Here is a 20,612-nt window from a genome sequence, read left to right as displayed (position 1 = left end):
CAAAGACCCAACAAAAAAAGAGAAGTTCAGACCAATTTCTCTTATGAACATTGATGCAAAAATACTCAACAAAATGCTCGCAAAGCTCATACAACAGCATATCAAAGACATCATTCACCATGACCAGGTAGGATTCATTCCAGGCATGCAGGGATGGTTTAACATATGGAAATCCATCAATGTAATCCATCATATAAACAAACTGAAAAAGAAAAACCACATGACCATCTCTAAAGATGCAGAAAAAGCATTTGACAAAATCCAACACCCATTTATGTTTAAAGTTCTGGAGAGATCAGGAATACAAGGCACTTATCTAAGCATAATAAAGGCTATATACAGCAAACCAACAGCCAACATTAAATTAAATGGAGAGATACTCAAGGAAATCCCTCTAAAATCGGGAACCAGACAAGGCTGCCCTCTGTCCCCATATCTCTTCAATATAGTTCTTGAAGTTCTAGCCAGAGCAATAAGACAACAAAAGGAGATCAAGGTGATCCAAATGAGAAAGGAAGAAGTCAAATTATCCCTATTTGCAGATGATATGATAGTGTATATAAGTGACCCCCAAAATTCAACCAGAGAACTCCTAAAGCTGGTAAACACCTTCAGCAAATTGGCAGGATACAAAATAAACTCAAGAAAGTCAGTAGCTTTCCTGTATACAAATGACAAATAGGCAGAGGAAGAAATTAGAAAAACTACTCCCTTCACAATAGCCACAAACAACATAAAATATCTAGGAGTAACTCTAACCAAGCAAGTGAAGGACTTATTCGAAAAAAACTTCAAATCTCTGAAGAAAGAGATTGAAGATGACATCAGAAGATGGAGGGACTTACCTTGTTCGTGGATCGGGAGAATCAATATAGTAAAAATGGCCATCTTACCAAAAGCAATTTACAGATTCAATGCAATCCCTATCAAAATACATACAAAATATTTTGAAGATATTGAAAGATCAATTCTCAAAATCATATGGAGAAATAAAAAACCCAGAATAGCAAAAACAATCCTATACAATAAAAGATCCTCCAGAGGAATCTCCATACCTGATCTCAAGCTGTACTACAGAGCAACAGTAATTAAAACAGCATGGTACTGGCAAAGCAATAGACTGGTGGATCAATGGAATCGAATTGAAGACCCAGAGATGAATCCACACATATTTGCTCACTTGATTTTTGACAAAGAAGCCAAATCTATTCAATGGAAAAAGGATAGCATCTTCAACAAATGGTGCTGGTCTAACTGGATGTCTACATGTAGAAAAATGCAATTAGACCCTTATTTGTCACCATGCACAAAACTCAAGTCCAAGTGGGTTAAAGACCTCAACTTAAAACCAGAGACATTAATTCAGATAGAGGAAAAAGTGGGGAAGAGCCTGGGACACATAGGCACAGGAAATAACTTCCTGAAGAGTACACCAACAGCCCAGGCCTTAATGTCAACAATTAATAAATTGGACCTCATGAGGCTGAGAAGGTTCTGTAAGGCAGGAGACACTGTCAAGAGAACAAAGCGACAGCCTACAGAATGGGAAAAGATCTTCACCAACCCTTCATCTGACAAAGGTTTAATATCCAAAATATATAAAGAACTCAAGAAATTAAACACCACAAAACCAAACAACCCAATTGTGAAATGGGGCTTGGAACTTAACAGAGAATTCTCAGCAGAGGAATATCAAATGGCCGAGAAACACTTAAAGAAATGCTCGTCCTCGTTAGTCATCAGAGAAATGCAAATCAAAACAACACTGAGATTCCATCTTACACCTATCAGAATGGCTAAGATCAAAAACTCAAATGACACCATGTGTTGGCAAGGATGTGGAGAGAGAGGAACACTCCTTCATTGCTGGTGGGAATGCAAACTAGTACAACCACTTTGGAAAGCTATCTGGCACTTTCTCAGAAAAATGGGAATAGGGCTTCCTCAAGACCCAGCTATCCCTCTCCTTGGAATATACCCAGAAAATGCCCTATCACACAACAGGGACATATGCTCAACCATGTTCATAGCTGCTTTATACATAATAGCCAGAACATGGAAACAGCCTAAGTGTCCCTCAGTAGAAGAATGGACTAAGAAACTGTGGTACATTTACATGATGGAATACTACTCAGCTATTAAAAACAAGGAATTCCCAAACTTTGTGGACAAATGGATTGATCTAGAAATTATTATAATGAGTGAGTTCACTGAGAAGCAAAAAGAGACAAATGGTATATACTCACTTATATCAAAACACTAGTCCAAGGGATACGTACCATGAAAAACTTTACTTACCAAGAAAGTGGGTCAGAGGAGAGGACATCCTATTGAGACTTTAGGCGAGAGTGCCATGGAAGAATAAGGAAATAGTAGGACCCACAGGGTCCTGGAAGCCTACAAGAAGAGCTTTATGACAGGCAGATCTGGGTCCTGGGGTCCTCCTCAAACTAAGGCACCAGCCAAGGAGAATATAGGCAGTAAACTTCGAACCCCTACCAAGACCTAGCCGACGATCATGATATTCTCCACCATTGAGTGGAGAGTGAGATCTTACTCTCACACGAACTCAGGTGCCCCTTTTCTGACCACGTCCCCTGGATGGGGAGGCCTGGCAGCACTCAGAGGAAGGATAGCAAGTTACCAAGAAGAGACTCGATATCCTAAGATCATATATAGGGGGAGGAAGTCTCCCTCAATCACAGACATAGGGGAGGGGAGAAGGGGGGAAGTGGGAGGGAGGGAGGAATGGGAGGAAACAGGGGAAGGGCTAACAATTGAGATGTAATATGAATAAATTAATAAAATGGAAAAGAAGATTAGACAATTCAAGAATATATATATATATATATATATATATATATATATATATATATACACACACACACACACACACATTTGTTTATTGAGCAATAATTATACGACATATGTAATACAGAATACCTTACATACATGATCTGGTTTTATATTTTTATCAGTCCTGGGACTTAGTGCTCTTACTAGCTTCCATTTATAGATCATGGCTCAAGTTCTGTCATGTCATTTGTCATCAACTTTATATACAGGGAAATGGACTAATATATTATTCTTAAAATTATCAAAAGCAAGACAAAATAAAAAGTATCATGATTAACAGTGATTAATCAGAGCATCCTAAACTCTGAGAATTTCTTTTAATCAGTATTTTACCCATCCTGTAGCATATTACTCAAATAACGGAGATGCATTTAAAATCTAATTATTTTAAGTAATGTTGCTCCAATCAGCATTACAACTTTTGAGTTATGGCATTAATTCTTGATTTTTATCTGCCATGGTTTTAATCACATGGCTTACTATAATCAGCTACCTGCCTCCACTTGTTGAGGATAAATTAATTCATTCAGTATTCACTATGCACTAGTGTGCTAGGCATAAAGGGGTACAGTTGTGGGGTGCAGAGTCTCTTTGAGAAGAACTTACAAGTTTATAAGGAAAATCTTGTTTTAATTCATCTACAGTAATATAATTGCCACAAACATCTATTTTTTAATCTCTACAACAACCTTGTACAGTGTTATGACTCTCATTCTGCACATTGTGAGACTAGGGCTGAGATGATATGGCTTGCCAGTCCTATCTTACTAGTAAAGGAAAGCAAGGATTTGCATTCTCAATCTATCTGTCATACACTTTGCCCTATACAAGCATCTGCTTTCCTAGGAATTTGATCTGATCAGAATGATAATACAGAAGGAACTGCTAAGAACAATTTTGGAATCATACACAAAGGGGTGATTGCAGTCCCACACCACTGTACCCACTTTGTTTGTTTGTTTGTTTGTTTGTTTGTTTGTTTTTAGTTCTTGTCATAATATATAACTATTAGGACATAGATAGGATATAGTGAACAGTTTATTTAAGGCATAGAAGCAAGTTTGATTTTTTGCATAGTTACTTACATGTTGTAAATGAAGAATATTTGACAAGTCCCAAAGGACAGTTAATGGGGTTGTTCCTACTGGAATTCTAGTTGGTAGGAAAAAATATTACCTTTTATATGATCTGAAAACTTTAGCAAAAGGATATTTATTAGAAATAATAATGTGAAAGCACTTTGCTCAGCATTCATTTTACTGAGATTTGCCTGACCTTTAGCTGACTGTCTTCCAACTTTTTTATTGATATTTTATAACACTGTCTCAATAATTGTACAATGGTGGGTCATAGAAAAATTTAGAGGTTAAAAAAATAAACCATATCAGACCAAGCTGGTTCCTCCTTTGATAGAGAGGAGTGGATAAAAGCCTTGGAAGAAATAGCTTGACTTGGGGCTTTAGCAAAGCTTTTCTTCCCATGTATCATGAAACTTTAATAGAAACACTTGAAATTCCATGTGCTGCTACCAGAGTTAGAACTTATCTCTACTCTCCCCTTAGTTGTGTCTAAGGGTTTTGTGGGTCCCTAGCCATGAATGGAGCACAACCCAATTGGAAATTTACTTAAAACATTGAGGATTGTTTTTGCAATCTGTTCAATCACTAAGTTTCACAGATCATAGCATCCCATTCCAGTTCCAAACGTTTTGACCCTTTTGGCATTCTGTGTGGTACAGCAATGAATAATTAAGTGTCCATGCTTCCAATAACATTTGGACATGGTGAGATGAATGTCACCAAACCTGGCCCATAAGTCCCCATTATTCTAGCAACTAAATAACTCCCCACATGTCATCTCTCTCTTTTCCCATCTGCCATGAGCTTAGTTTTTGTTTTTTGAGCTTTTTTGTGTTATCACTGGAGACAAGTGGCACCAGAAGAGTCTAATGCTTGTATCTCCATCAGTTCAGCATCCCATGTAACAAAATTATAGGAAAGTTGTGATGGCATAGTTCAAAAATTCAAAGCTAATCTTTTTCAAAGAAAAGTAGACTCCACTACAGAAACACCTTTTTAGGAAGTCCCATAGTTTTTTTTGTTGTTGTTTGTTTTGTTTTGTTTTGTTTCAGATGGAGTGTTCCTATGTAGTCTAGCATGGCATCAAACTTATATGATCACCTTACCTCAGCATTCAAGTAGCTGAGTCTATCAGCAAAAACCAGTGTGTCCAGACAGTCCTGTCATTTTAGTGGAAGAAGTACAAAACAAAAGTGGGAGGATTCTCACAAATGGCAGCGTCATTGTCTCATATTTTATCTGAACTCGTCATACCTGTCAAAATTACAGAGGGCAACTCTAAGGATGTACCTTTTTACACTAAGACTCTGTTAAGACATCGAAGTATTTTCCACACTACTGGCTCATATAATCAAGTCTGGGGATGATCCCAGTCCTTAATGGAGTCTGGACTTTGGCTTTCTTTTTCTTCTTTAGGATTGAACCAGCTGCCCTTTGACCCTGCTAACAACAACGAACCCCTGCAGTTTGGTAGTGCCACTGGCCCTCTGGTCGCAGATGGCCTCATTGAGAATGGAGGGGAGTCAAGCAAGAAAAGAAAGAGAACAAATACTCCTTCAGGTAAGCTAGGTGGTAATGCACTGTCTTAAACCAGTGCTACTGAGTCATTTTTTCCCATAGCCTATTAGGTTGTGGGCATTATGCTAGGCCTTGTAGGGATTATAGAAACATTCAGAATCCTTGCTCTTTTCATCTGATGGAGGAGCCACATATATGAATAACTGATATTGTTATGAGTGCTGTGGAGAATGTGTGCAAGGGAGAAATGCAGAACTAAGGGATATTTTGAGTCAACTTTAACTATTAAGGGATGTTTCATAGCACCAGTGACATCTTTAGCAGATCCTTGAAGAATAGTTAGAGTTGAAGCAGGAAGAGGTAAATAAAGAATGTTGGTTTTTATAGAAAAGGAATTGTGTGAGTATCTATTTCACTACCCACTTGTCTTCTAATGAACATGAGACAGGATACTTTCACTTTATCTCTAAATCAGATAGTTACATATATTACAGTCTATCCAACTCTCCAATGTATATTTTGTCCACGTGTCTCCTATTCTTTTGAGACAGTATTTCCCAAGCTGGCCTCAAAATTACTTTCCTGCCTCAGTGACTGAATTGTGTGATTAGAGGTTGCATCACCATACCAGGCCTCACATGGCTATTCATGCTCTTAGTATTCCTTAGAATGCCTGAGAAACAGATTCTCCCAAATCTCTTAGGACAGCACAATGGATTGTTAGTATTTCTGGCATTCTTTTCCTCATTTCTCTCTTCTCATTGGCCTGTTGTCATCTGAAATATCTCTAAACACAATGAAAAAAAAAGATAAAAAAACAAATATTTACTGATCATTTGTTATCTCAGGTTTCATCATTTTGTTGCTTAGTTATTCATTTGAAAGTAGGTCAGAGATCAACCTGAGATACTTGGGTAGGCCTGTTAGGCAAAATCGTATGTGCTTTTAAAAAAAACCTTTTTATTTTTGCTTTTATTTTCCACTTGTGAAACTGAGTATGTTTATAAACACAGTATCATTTTCTGTCTCTTGGGTCATAGTCAAGATGTTTGTTAAATATATGTTTGGGAAATAAAAACCCAGCATAAATTGCCTGTACGGAACCATTAATAAAGGCCAGAGTTCTTTTTATAGGGCCCAGGAGCTGGCTTGAGTTCTAACCCTGGAGATTTCTCTCTCCCTCCCTCCTACTTCCCCCTCCCCCCTTTCTGTCTCTGTCCCTCTCCATCATTCTTTCTTTTGCCTTAGAGTGAGTTCCTTAGCCCCTCTGAGTTCTCCTTTGCTTCATGGGAAGCAGAAATGATGCTAAGGCCTACTTTAATAGATTGATAGGGAAAGTAGTTGAAATGATGTAAGTGGTATTTAACGTACCATATCTACACACAATAACCACATTGATAAAATGCTGTTCTTTTCTTATTATATGATATGATCTTCATCTTTTTAAGCATTGACATATGTCACTTTTCAAGGTTATCTATTACAGGCACAAAGTGTGCCTATCATTGTGTGTGTGTGTCTGTGTGTGTCTGTGTGTGCTTGTGAACTAACTCATTTGCCTCTTTAAAACATGTCGAACATAGGTCAAATTTGCTTGATTACTTACGGGTCATCATTAGTTATTTCTTGTACTTAAATATTCTATTAAAGTTTTCAGAGTTTACTAGGAAAGATTATATAACTTTTACCTCTATATTTACTTATTCTGGGTTATGTTGGTTTTTCTAGTTACTTTTTTCATTTTTAAAAAATTATCATAATTTATTCAGATTACATCCTGATTGTTACCCCCTCCCTTGTATCTTCCCATTCCCATGCTCCCTTCCTCCCTATTCCCCTCCCCTACACCTCTGATGGTGAGGGGGTCCTCCTCCCCCACCATCTGACTACAGCCTATCAGGTCTCATCTGGATAGCCTGTATTCCTTTCCTCTATGTGCCTGCAAGGCCTCCCTACCAAGGGGAAATGATCAACTCACAGGCACCAGAGTTCATGTCAGAGGCAGTCCCTGCCCTCCCCACAATCATGGAGAATAAGCTGTCTTTCCATCAGCTATATCTGAACAGGGGTCTAGCTTCGCTGCATGCACTGTCCTTGGTTGATGCAGCAGTTTGTGCATGCTCCTTTGGGTATAGATCCACAGACCTTGGTGGTCTCCCTGTGGAGCTCCTGATGGCTCCAGGTCCTTCCATCCTTCCATTCTTCCATACAACTCTCAGTGTTACCCCCCGAGTCTGACTGCAAGTCTCAGCATCTATCCCAATCCCCCATGGGTAGGGTCTCTCAGAGGACATCTATGTTGGGCTAATATCCACTTAAAAGTGAATATATACCATGTGTGTCTTTTCTAAGTTGGTTACCTCACTCAGGATGATCTTTGCCTGCAAATTTCAAGATTTCCTTGTTTTTAATAGCTGAGTAATATTCCATTGTGTAAATGTACCACCGTTTTTTTATCTATTCTCTGGTTGAGGGACATCTAGGTTGTTTCCAGATTCTGGGCACTATGAATAAGGCTGCAATGAGCATAGTTGAGTAAATGTCCTGTTGGATGATGGTGAATCTTTCAGTTATAGGCCCAGGAGTGGTATAGCTGGGTCTTGAGTTAAAGCTGTTCCCAGTTTTCTGAGAAAGTGCCAGATTGATATCCAAAGTAGTTTTGCAAGTTTGCACTCCCACCAGGTATAGAGGAGTTCCTCCTTTTCCACATCCTTGTGAGCACGTGCTGTCACTTGAGTTTTTGATCTTAGCCATGCTGATAGGTCATTTTGATTTTCATTTTCCAAATGACTTGTGAAAATCGAAATGAAATGGACAATTTTTTTATATATTCTACTTACCAAAGTTGAATCAAGATCAGGTAAATAAATTAAATAGTCCTATATCTCCTAAGGAATTAGAAGCAGTCGTCAAAAGTCTCCCAACCAAAAAAGCCCAGAGGTAGATGGTTTCAGTGCAGAATTCTACCAGACCTTCATAGAAGAGCTAATACCTATATTTTTCAAACTATTCCACAAAACAGAAATGTAAAGAACCTTACCAAACTCATTCCATGAAGCCACAGTCTTCTTGATACCTAAACCACACAAAGACCCAACAAAGAAAGAGAATTTCACACCAATTTCTCTTATGAACATTGATGCAAAAATACTCACTAAAGTACTCACAAACCAAATCCAAAAACACATCAAAAATATCATTTACAATGACTAAGTAGGCTTCATCCCAGGCATGCAGGGGTGGTTCAATATACGGAAATCCATCAATGTAATCCACCCTATAAACAAACTGAAAGGAAAAAAAAAAAAAACATGTGATCATCTCCTTAGATGCCAACAAAGCGTTTGCCAGAATTCAACACCTGTCCATGCTTCAAGTCTTGGAGAGATCAGGGAAAGAAGGCACATACCTAAACATAATAAAGGTTTTCTAGTTATTACTGCTATGGTTTATACAAGACCTGTTTCTTTTTTTAAATACATTTATTTTATTGCACATGTATAAAACAAACTACATACAGCAGGGAGAACCATGTGACAATCATGAGTTATATAAATGTTACATTCATAGTGGTTTGGCTATTTGTATTTGTCTAAATTTCTGAATGGAATTCAATGTCTATCCTATCTCACCTCTAATAACTTAACTTCTTTATCTTGATCTAAAAAGATCTTATCCCCTAACCAACTAAACTTGATTGTAAAACTAGACCTGTTTCTTTTCTGCAGTCTGCAGCCACTTATCCCTTGCAGCATTCCTTTAGCAATTCTCTCTGTTTCTAATCATTTAATGAACTTTGAAACCAGCAAAAACATCATTTAAAAAATCCTATCCAGCTTTAAAAGTCCATTTGTCACATGTGTATGTTAAATAAGGGCAAAGTCAGATGTCAGTAGAACCTGCCATGGAGAGTGTACTTATGATTTAGATCATCGACTTTTAAACATCGCTCTTGGCTGCTCTTGGGCTCTCTGATCACTACTTTGTTTGTTTGGGTTTTTTTGTTTGTTTGTTTGGTTGGTTGGTTTGGTTTGGTTTGGTTTGGTTTTTTTTTGTTTTGTTTTGTTTTGTTTTGTTTTTTTCACTATAACCAGCAATAGGCTAGTGTCAGGCAGTATCTTCCTTACTGTGGTTAACTCATGGGGAATGGGGAAAAGAGGGTATGTATTAATCTGAATTGTGAACCAGCTTTAAAGAATTGACATTTTCTTTCTAATGAGCATAGTCAATGAGAGCCAAGTTAACTGTTGCAGATAAAGGATTTTAACAGTAGATTACACTAATCTATAATTAGCAGAATCAATTTACATTCAAATAATGAATATTCTGAAGTTCCTTAAAAACAGTGTGCTCTTTAAAATAGGTGGAATTAAGCTTCTGGAAGGCTAAATTGACTTCCTTGAAATCCTGTTCATACTATTTGCTTAGTGAGCTCTTTCTTTGTTAAGTAGCACAAAGATAACACCAACCTGTTTAAATGACCACAAACTCCAAATTAGTGTAGTTTATATTAATGAGGTTTTGTGATAGAAGGAGTCTCTTATAAATTGTCCAGCTGGCAATGCTGTGATATTACAAATGGGTGGATTGCTTCATAATATCACTTCTTTCATCTATAGTGTTAGACAAAAGGAAGAAGCGAAATGCTTTGTAAATTGGAACTTCTCTCTTCATTTGTCACCATTCACTGCAACATGGCAAAGAGGGAAGCTGGGTTTGAAGTTCTGATTTCAGTTCTGGGCCACTGCAGTCCATCCATTCTGGCTCCTTCTCCTTCAGTGCGAATGAAGTGGAGCTGCCCTGAAAGTCAGCTCCAGTTCCTTAGTGCATATCGTTTCTTTCCTTTCTCATTCTTACATCTCAAGCAAACCGCTTGTGTCCTTTGTACTAAAGCTAGTTTCTTGACGGTTACTGATAATTTCCAGTTGTTTTATTCTCCCAAAGGTTCCTGTGGTTTTTTTTTTCCCTCAAAGGTTCTTATTCTAGAAGCTTGGAACCAAATATTGGCACTATTGAGGTGATGAAACTTTAAGAGCTGGGCCCCAACCAAAGGTATTTAGGTTATACAAGTTCCTGCCCTGGAAATTGAACCAATGCTGTTCTCTTTTTGTGGGTTTGCTCTTGCAGGACTATACTGATTTCCACAAGACTATATTTTTATTTTTTTTTTTTTTTTTTTTTTTTTTTAATTTTTTTTTTTTATTAATTTATTCTTGTTACATCTCAATGTTTATCCCATCCCTTGTATCCTCCCATTCCTCCCCCCCCCCACATTTTCCCATTATTCCCCTCCCCTATGACTGTTCCTGAGGGTGATTACGTCCCCCTATATATTCTCATAGGGTATCAAGTCTCTTCTTGGCTACTTGCTGTCCTTCCTCTGAGTGCCACCAGGTCTCCCCCTCCAGGGGACATGGTCAAATGTGAGGCACCAGAGTATGTGAGAAAGTCGTATCACACTCTCCACTCAACTGTGGAGAATATTCTGACCATTGGCTAGATCTGGGAAGGGGTTTAAAGTTTACCTCCTGTATTGTCCTTGGCTGGTGCCTTAGTTTGAGCGGGACCTCTGGGCCCAAATCTGCCTATCATATTGTTCTACTTGTAGATTTCTAGGACCCTCTGGATCCTTTTATTTTGCTGTTCTCCCATGCGTCTCTCATTTAGAGTCCCAATAGGATGCCTTCCCCTCTGTCCCAGTTTCCTGGTAAGTGAAGGCTTTCGTGGGACATGCCCCTTGGGCTAGTATGCAGATATAAGTGAGTATATACCATTTGATTCTTTCTGCTTCTGGGTTAACTCACTCATTATGATCATTTCTAGCTCAATCCATTTATCCACAAATTTCGGGAATTCCTTGTTTTTAATAGCTGAGTAGTATTCCATAGTGTATATGTACCACAGTTTCTTTATCCACTCTTCTACTGATGGTCACTTAGGCTGTTTCCATGTTCTGGCTATTATGAATAAGGCTGCTATGAACATGGTTGAGCAAATTTTCTTGTTGTGTGCTGGAGTATCTTCTGGGTATATTCCAAGGAGTGGAATAGCTGGGTCTTGAGGAAGCCCTATTCCCATTTTTCTGAGATAGCACCAGATAGATTTCCAAAGTGGCTGTACTAGTTTGCATTCCCACCAGCAATGAAGGAGTGTTCCTCTCTCCCCACATCCTCGCCAGCATGTGGTGTCGCTTGAATTTTTGATCTTAGCCATTCTGATGGGTGTAAGATGGAATCTCAGAGTTGTTTTGATTTGCATTTCCCTGATGACTAAGGAGGTTGAGCATTTCTTTAAGTGTTTCTCAGCCATTTGATACTCCTCTGTTGAGAATTCTCTGTTTAGTTCCAAGCCCCATTTCTCAATTGGGTTATTCGGTTTGGTGGTGTTTAATTTCTTGAGTTCTTTATATATTTTGGATATTAGACCTTTGTCAGATGTAGGGTTGGTGAAGATTTTTTCCCAGTCTGTAGGCTGTCGCTTTGTTCTCTTGACAGTGTCTCCTGCCTTACAGAAGCTTCTCAGCCTCATGAGGTCCCATTTATTAATGGTTGACATTAAGGCCTGGGCCGTTGGTGTTCTGTTCAGGAAGTTGTCTCCTGTGCCAATATGTTCCAGGCTCTTTCCCACTTTTTCTTCTAAGTGGCTTAGTGTCTCTGGTTTTATGTTGAGGTCTTTAATCCACTTGGATTTGAGTTTTGTGCAAGGTGACAAATATGGGTCCAGTTTCATTTTTTTACACATAGACCTCCAGTTAGACCAGCACCATTTGTTGAAGATGCTATCCTTTTTCCATTGAATGGATTTGGCTCCTTTGTCAAAAATCAAGTGACCATATGTGTGTGGATTCATATCTGGGTCTTCGATTCGATTCCACTGATCAACCAGCCTGTTGCTGTGCCAGTACCATGCTGTTTTAAGTACTATTGCTTTATAGTACAGTTTGAGATCAGGTATGGAGATTCCTCCGGAGCATCTTTTATTGTACAAGATTGTTTTAGCTATTCTGGGTTTTTTGTTTTTCCATATGAAGTTCAGAATTGAACTTTCAATGTCTTTAAAAAATTGTGTAGTTATTTTGATAGGGATTGCATTGAATCTGTAGATTGCTTTTGGTAGGATGGCCATTTTTACTATGTTAATTCTCCCGATCCATGAGCAAGGAAGATCACGCCATGTTCTCAGGTCATCTTCAATCTCTTTCTTCAGAGTTTTGAAATTTTTTTCATACAAATCCTTCACTTGCTTAGTTAGGGTAACTCCTAGATATTTTATATTGCTTGTGGCTAATGTGAAGGGTGTGGTTTTCCTAATTTCTTCCTCTGTAAGCTTGTCATTTGTGTATAGGAAGGCTACAGACTTTTTTGAGTTAATTTTGTATCCAGCCAATTTGCTGAAGGTGTTTATCAGCTTTAGGAGCTCTCTGGTGGAGTTTTGAGGGTCACTTATGTACACTATCATATCATCTGCAAAGAGGGATAATTTGACTTCCTCCTTTCCCATTTGGATACCCTTGATCTCCTTTTGTTGTCTTATTGCTCTGGCTAGAACTTCGAGTACTATATTGAAGAGATATGGAGAGAGTGGGCAGCCTTGCCTTGTTCCCGATTTTAGAGGAATTTCCTTGAGTATCTCACCATTTACTTTGATTTTGGCTATTGGCTTGCTGTATATAGCCTTTATTATGTTGAGGAAAGTGCCTTGTATCCCCGATCTCTCTAAAACTTTAAACATGAATGGGTGTTGAATTTTATCAAATGCTTTCTCTGCATCCAAGGAGATGATCATGTGGTTTTTTATTTTCAGTTTGTTTATATGATGGATTACATTGATGGATTTCCGTATATTAAACCATCCCTGCATGCCTGGAATGAAGCCTACTTGGTCATGATGAATGATATCTTTGATGTGCTCCTGTATTCGTTTTGCAAGTATTTTATTTAGTATTTTTGCATCTATGTTCATAAGAGAAATTGGTCTGAAATTCTCTTTCTTTGTTGAGTCTTTGTGAGGTTTAGGTATCAATGAGACTATGGCCTCATAGAATGAAGTTGGTAATTTTCCATCCATTTCTATCTTTTGGAGTAGCTTGAAGAGTATCGGTATTAGCTCGCCCTTAAAGGTCTGGTAGAATTCTGCACTGAAACCATCTGGCCCTGGGCTTTTTTTGGTTGGAAGACCATCGATGATTGCTTCTATTTCTGTAGGGGAAATGGGACTATTTAACTTGTTTATCTGTTCTTCACTCAACTTTGGCAAGTGAACTTGATCAAGAAAATCGTCCATTTCCCTTAGATTTTCAAATTTTGTGGCGTATATGCCTTCAAAGTAGGATCTTATGATTCTTTGAATTTCTTCAGTGTCTGTTGTTATGTCTCCCTTTTCATTTCTGATTTTGTTCATTTCAATACTGTCTCTCTGCCTTTTAGTTAGTTTGGCTAATGGTCTGTCTATCTTGTTGATTTTCTCAAAGAACCAGCTTTTGGTTTTGTTGATTCTTTGGACTGTTTTCTTAGTTTCTAATTTGTTAATTTCAGCCCTGAGTTTGATAATTTCCAGGCGTCTACTCCTCTTGGGTGTTTCTGCTTCTTTTTTTCTAGGGCTTCCAGTTGTGTTGTTAAGATGCTTATGTGCGATGTTTCCAATTTCTTTTTAAAGGCACTTAGTGCTATGAATTTTCCTCTTAGCACTGCTTTCAATGTATCCCACAAATTTGGGTATGTTGTTTCATCATTTTCATTGAATTTCAGAAACTCCTTGATTTCTTTCTTTATTTCTTCCCTGACCCAGGTGTCATTTAGCAGAGAGTTGTTTAGTTTCCACAAACGTGTAGGCTTTTTGTTATTTCTGTTGTTGTTGAATTGCAGCCTAAGAGCATGGTGATCTGATAGGATACAAGGTATTATTTCAATCCTCTTGTATCTGTTGAGGCTTGCTTTGTGACCTACGATGTGATCAATTTTGGAGAAGGTTCCATGGGGTGCAGAGAAGAAGGTGTATTCTTTCTTGTTTGGGTGAAAGGTTCTATAGATATCTGTTAGATCCATTTGACCCATGGCATTGGTTAATGATGTTATTTCTCGGCTTAGTTTCTGTTTCAATGACTTATCCTTCAGTGAGAGTGGGGTGTTGAAGTCTCCCACTATTATTGTGTGGGGATCGATGTGTGGTTTAAGCTTTTTTAGGAGATCTTTTACATATGTGGGTGCCCTTGTATTGGGAGCATAGATGTTCAGAATTGTGATGTCATCTTGGTTGACTTTACCTTTGATGAGTATGAAGTGTCCTTCCTCATCCCTTTTGATTAATTTTGGTTGAAAGTCTATTTTGTTCGATACTAAAATGGCTACACCTGCTTGCTTCTTGTGACCATTTGCTTGGAATATTTTTTTCCAACCTTTTACCCTGAGGTAATGCCTTTCATTATGGGTGAGATGTGTTTCTTGGATGCAGAAGAATGTTGGGTCTTGTTTATGTACCCATTCGGTTAGTCTGTGTCTTTTTATTGGAGAATTGAGGCCATTGATGTTGAGAGATATTAATGACCAGTGACTGTTAAGAGTCTTAATTTTGATGTTGTTTCCAGTCGAGCGTTTGTGTAGTTGTGTTTTTGCCATGGGATAGTTATCTATTTCCTGGGTAGTTTTGGTTGTAGCTTGACCCTTTGGGATGGAGTTTTCCTTCTAGTACCTTCTGTAAAGCTGGGTTTGTGGATAGGTACTGTTTGAATTTGTTTTTGTCATGGAATATTTTGTTTTCTCCATCAATGGTTATTGATAATTTTGCTGGGTAAAGTAGTCTGGCCTGGCATCTGTGTTCTCTTAGGGTTTGCAGGATCTCTGTCCAGGCCCTTCTGGCTTTTATGGTCTCTGCTGAGAAGTCAGGTGTAATTCTGATAGGTTTACCATTAAATGTTATTTGGCCCTTTTCCCTTGCAGCTTTTAATATTTTTTCTTTGTTCTGCATGTTTTGTGTTTTGATTATTATGTGGCGGGCAGTTTTTCTTTTCTGGTCAATTCTATTTGGTGTTCTGTAGGCCTCTTGTATGTTTATAGGCATCTCTTTCTTTAGATTGGGGAAATTTTCTTCTATGATTTTGTTGAGAATAGTTTCTGGGCCCTGGAGTCTGATGTCTTCTCTTTCTTCAATGCCTATTATCCGCAAATTTCTTCTTTTCATGGTGTCCTTAATTTCTTGGATGTTTTGTGTCAGGAGTTTTCCAGATTTGGCATTTTCTTTAATGGTTGATTCAATATCTGTGATTGTATCTTCTAGCCCTGAGATTCGTTCTTCCATCTCTTGGATTCTGTTAGAAAAGCTCACCTCTGTGTTGCTTGCCTTCTTCTCTGAGGTCTCACGTTCTCGTTTTTCTTCTGTCTGTGTGTTTATCATTGAATCCATTTTCATTTTCAGATCTTGAACTGATTTTTTGATTTCTTTCATCTGATTTTTTGTATATTCCTGAGTTTCTTCCATTGCCTCTTTATAGGTCTTCAGAGCTTGAACCGTTTTAGTTATCTCTTTCATCTGGTTGTTTGCATTTTCCTGCAATTTTTCCAGTTCCACTCTATGTGCTTCTTTTATGTCTCTCACCTGTTTGTCTGCGTCTTCCTGCATTTGATTACGAATTTTATTTGTTTCCTCCATTATCATCCTCATTACTAAGGATTTGAGGTCATTTTCTTGTATTTCCGTTGTATTTGAGTTCTCTGGGTGGTTTTCTTTGGGATAGCTGGAAACTGGAGACGCCATGTTGTTTTGGGGTTTTTTGCGTATGCTTTTTCGTTGTCCTTTAGACATCTTGCCGTCTTTGTTTTTGTTGGGTAGCTTCCAGAGTTGAATGGAGGGTGTCTGACGATAGATTCACTTGTTTTCTTACGATTTCCCTAGGCTGCGAGCTCAAAGCTTCACTGGTGTGGATGTTAGGAGGTTAGCCCTGTTGTTCTGGTCTCTCACAGCCAGTGATCCTCAGTCCCCCTCTGCTGTGGATCCTGCAATTGTTCTGGGTCTCTGAATGAGCGTTGGGTCAGGCCAAGGTATCCACAGCCTTCTGTGTTCCCTGCCAAGTCCAGCCAGGAGCACTGGGACCGAACCACGGGCAGAACTCAGCTAGATTCTCAGGGCCAGAACCGTCTGCCAAGCTCAGCTAGGGATTTTGGGCCCAAAATGCACACAGGGCCCAGCCAGAATTTTTGGGCTGGGACTACGCACCAAGCTCCACTAGGGCCTTTTGGCCCAAAGTGCGTGCTGTGGTCAGTTATTGACTCAGGGCCTGAACTGACCACCAATCTCAGCCAGGAATTCTGGATTCAAACTGTACACTGTGTCCAACCAGAGTCTTAGAGCTGGTGGAACCGAGAGCTCTGTCCAGCCTGTGCCACAGCAGGAGAACTGCGGCTGCTCTGAGTTAGCGCCAGTGGTGGAACAAGTGCTCCGCCCGGACTGTGTCCCCGCAGGGGAGCCGCCGCCGAGCTGAGGCGGCGCCCAGGATGGAACCGAGCACGTCACCAAGCCTGCGCCACAGCAGGAGAACTGCGGCTGCTCTGAGTTAGCGCCAGTGGTGGGACAAGTGCTCCGCCCGGACTGCGTCCCCGCAGGGGAGCCGCCGCTGAGCTGAGGCGGTGCCCAGGATGGAACCGAGCACGTCACCACGCCTGCGCCACAGCAGGAGAACTGTGGCTGCTCTGAGTTAGCGCCAGTGGTGGAACAAGTGCTCCGCCCGGACTGTGTCCCCGCAGGGGAGCTGCCGCTGAGCTGAGGTGGTGCCTAGGATGGAACCGAGCACGTCACCAAGCCTGCGCCACAGCAGGAGAACTGCGGCTGCTCTGAGTTAGCGCCAGTGGTGGAACAAGTGCTCCGCCCGGACTGTGTCCCCGCAGGGGAGCTGCCGCTGAGCTGAGGTGGTGCCTAGGATGGAACCGAGCACGTCACCAAGCCTGCGCCACAGCAGGAGAACTGCGGCTGCTCTGAGTTAGCGCCAGTGGTGGAACAAGTGCTCCGCCCGGACTGTGTCCCCGCAGGGGAGCTGCCGCTGAGCTGAGGCGGCGCCCAGGATGGAACCGAGCACGTCACCAAGCCTGCGCCACAGCAGGAGAACTGCGGCTGCTCTGAGTCAGCGCCTGTGGTGAAACCAAGTGCTCCGCCCAGACTGTGTCACCGCAGGGGAGCTGCCGCTGAGCTGAGGTAGTGCCTAGCGTGGAGCAGCGAGCTCAACTAAGCCTGCGCCACAGCAGGGGAGCTATGGCCACGCTGAGTTAGTGCCTCAGGCAGAATTGCTTGCTGGGCCGGGCCAATACCCGGGACTCTGGGGCCCAACTGTCCGCCGAGTCCAGCCTGGGTCCAAAGGCTCCACGCGACCCAAATCCTGCCCCGAGTCCCCTCTCCCGCAGCAATTCCCACCAGCCACCACACCAATCGCCTCCACCGGAAGGCTATGAGCTGCAAACCTCAGCCGCCGCTGCTGGTGCCGCTGGTGCTGCCGCCTCTGCCGCTGCCGCTCCGATCAGAGAAAAACCACACTCCTCCCGTGTGCAGGGGCACGCAGGTCCTCCGCACCCTGGTCCCTCCGAACCGTGGAGCACTCCTGCTGCCGTGATGTTCGGACCTCGGTGTTCCTGGCTCAGAAATCTGTGCAATTCCCTGAATTGTTCACTGGAGCCTCCAAACGCGGTCCACACTGCTCGCCGCCATCTTGGATCCTCCAGACTATATTTTTATAGAAGGGCATGTCTGGCATTTTCTGTTCTCTTACTTTCTTGTTTGCACACATGCCCCTTCTCCATGTGGCTGGTTCATTTGCTACCACCCCTCTGAACTATAATGAATGATTAGTCAGATGGAGGCACAGTGCTCTGTAGACTTTTAAACCACCAGAATTATAAACCAAATATTCATTTTGACAAAGTAATCACCCTTGGATATTTTGATATTACAACACAATGAGTAGAGACAACCTCAACATTGTAGCAATTATGATTCAGTATTTCTGCTACATTTGACTACAAAATCATAAGTGTCTGACTGCTTTATATCTTTGATCTTAAGGTAAGTTCAAAATTCTTCAGACTGTGCTTGCTCTAATATTATAAGTATATACCTGTAGGAATATTTCCTTGGTCATTATCCAGTTACATAAATTACTAAGATCACTGGGAAGTAAATTGCTTTGAAATGCTGCTGTATTTCAAATGAATTTGTTAAGCCACAGGAATTTGTAATTCCAAGTTCCTTTCTATAAGACAGTACTGTTGCCAGATTTGAGAACCAAATGGATTTTCAGAAGGCCAAATACCAAAAACTAAAGCAGAAGAACCCATGAGTCAATATGGCAGACTGAATAATGACTAAAACGGAATGCATTACAACACGTTCACTAGTGTTCAAAGACAGTATCAACACTCTATGGGACTAGGCAAGTAGCCAATTAACTAGGAATGATCAGGATGTCCTAGTGAATTTCCAGTCATGCATATAGTCCTATTTCCATTTTCTTTCATCTATAGGCCTATACCTAAGACATGCTTGCATTTAAATATCTGAGGTTGAGCTAGGCATCATTGATTAGTGGTAGTGTGTGTATCTGCCTAGAAGTGTAAAGTCTCAGGTTTGTTTCCCAGTATTGCACTAAACAAGCAAAACTTGATATGTAATACGAAGTGGTATTGCCAAAGTTAATGTGAATAATGAATCACCCAGTATAAAGAGAGAGAGCGAACTCCACCCACTTTCCACTTACAATAATGAGTGAATCCCAAGAGTCAGTTCCTTCAAGAAAACAAATTATTAGTGATCCACATCAGTGTGGTGGTTTCTTAAAGGGTTTTCATAGTCATTGGTTTATACAGATGAGATACTAATAACTAGAGAGGAAAACTAGCTTTGACCAACATATACTAGCATCACTGGGAATATTTCATTAGGCTAAGGACCCCAAGAATGTAGCTAATCCTGACCATAGATATCCTAGCTAGTCTAGTTTGCTATGATAAACACTATAACCAAAGCAACTTGTGGGGGGAAAGGTTTGTTTGGCTTGCACTTCAATGTCATAGTTCATCATTAAGCGAAGTTAGGACAGGAACTCAAGCAGGAACATGGAGATTAGAACTAAAGCAGAAGCCAGGGAGGAACACTCATTACTGGCTTGCTCCCAGGCTCACATTCAGCTACCTTTCTTATGTAGCCCAAGGCCAGTTGCCTAGGGTTGGTACTTTACACAGTGGGCTGGACCTTCCTGTTCCCTCACAGATATGCCCACAGGCCAATCTGATAAAGGCAGGTCTTCATATGAGGTTCCCTCTTCCCTGTATGTCAACTTGACAACCAAGAGTAGCCATCACACTGACTTATTATCCAGAGTTTCAGTTACAGTTTCTGACAATCAAAGCAAGAGTCAACAGTGTAAAGACAGTAACCATTTCCACCGATGGCAAGTCTATAATAATACAAAGAAGTGAGCCTGCAGAGCAGCAAGGAAGAGGTGCAGTCAGATATAAAGAATTGTATTGGAATGACTTATCAAAGAAGCTGTTCAAATTCACTTGGAAAGGAAAATAGAGGAGTAGATGAGACCAGGCATCTCTGCCTGGTAGCGTTTTCATTTCCTTCCTTATCTAGAAAAAAGGCAACAAACCAGGGAACTTTTCTGTGACACTTAAAGCCCTTTGATTTACCTCACAGGGCTGAGACTTTTATTTCACATGTACTTTGAAGTCCACAAATGAAAGCATCGATTGTTTTTAAAGAGAAAGAATGCCACCATTTTTTTGTCTTGGTGTGTGATATTTCTAGCATGTCAGCTGAATTATTATATTGCCAACGGCAAGAAGAGCCTATTGTTCCTTCCAGTGGAATTAAAATAAGAAAAAGAATAGACTAATCGCCCAACTCAGTTTCTTTAGTCCTTTGGACATTTTTATCTGATTATAGTTTCAAAAAATAAAACCATTATCTTGATAACTGAAGGGATCAAAAAGTAACTAGACTACTTTCGTTCTTAGGTCTGATAGAATCACAATGTGAACATTTTTATCTTCATGGACTATCTTGAGGAGGGGAGAATGAGAATGACACAGAAAAGGCAAGGTAGAAAAATTCAAACACTTCTCTTAAATTTCCTCAATCATTAATACACCTTTAGAATGATTTTGTGAGTTCATTGCA

At 40.3% G+C, this 20,612-nt stretch overlaps 1 protein-coding gene across 3 annotated transcripts in view; it reads left to right on the top strand.

Annotated features, from left to right (window-relative positions):
* Enox2 (ecto-NOX disulfide-thiol exchanger 2) overlaps positions 1–20,612 on the top strand; it is a 309,518-nt gene that overhangs the window by 132,931 nt on the left and 155,975 nt on the right. For 2 of the 3 annotated variants that reach the window (XM_051142397.1, XM_051142394.1), the window contains one exon: positions 5,352–5,495. The exons of the other annotated variant lie outside the window; for it this stretch is intronic. Coding sequence is in view for 1 of the 2 variants with exons in the window: in XM_051142394.1 (XP_050998351.1) it covers positions 5,352–5,495 (144 nt within the window). In the remaining variant the exon portion in view is untranslated. The remainder of the gene's footprint in view (positions 1–5,351; positions 5,496–20,612) is intronic. 3 annotated transcript variants of the gene reach the window in all.

The sequence above is a fragment of the Acomys russatus genome, chromosome X (assembly GCF_903995435.1).
Source record: "Acomys russatus chromosome X, mAcoRus1.1, whole genome shotgun sequence".
Classification (NCBI taxonomy): Eukaryota; Metazoa; Chordata; class Mammalia; order Rodentia; family Muridae; genus Acomys; species Acomys russatus.
Note: the sequence above shows the minus strand (reverse complement) of the source record. Positions and strands in the feature narration are given on the sequence as shown.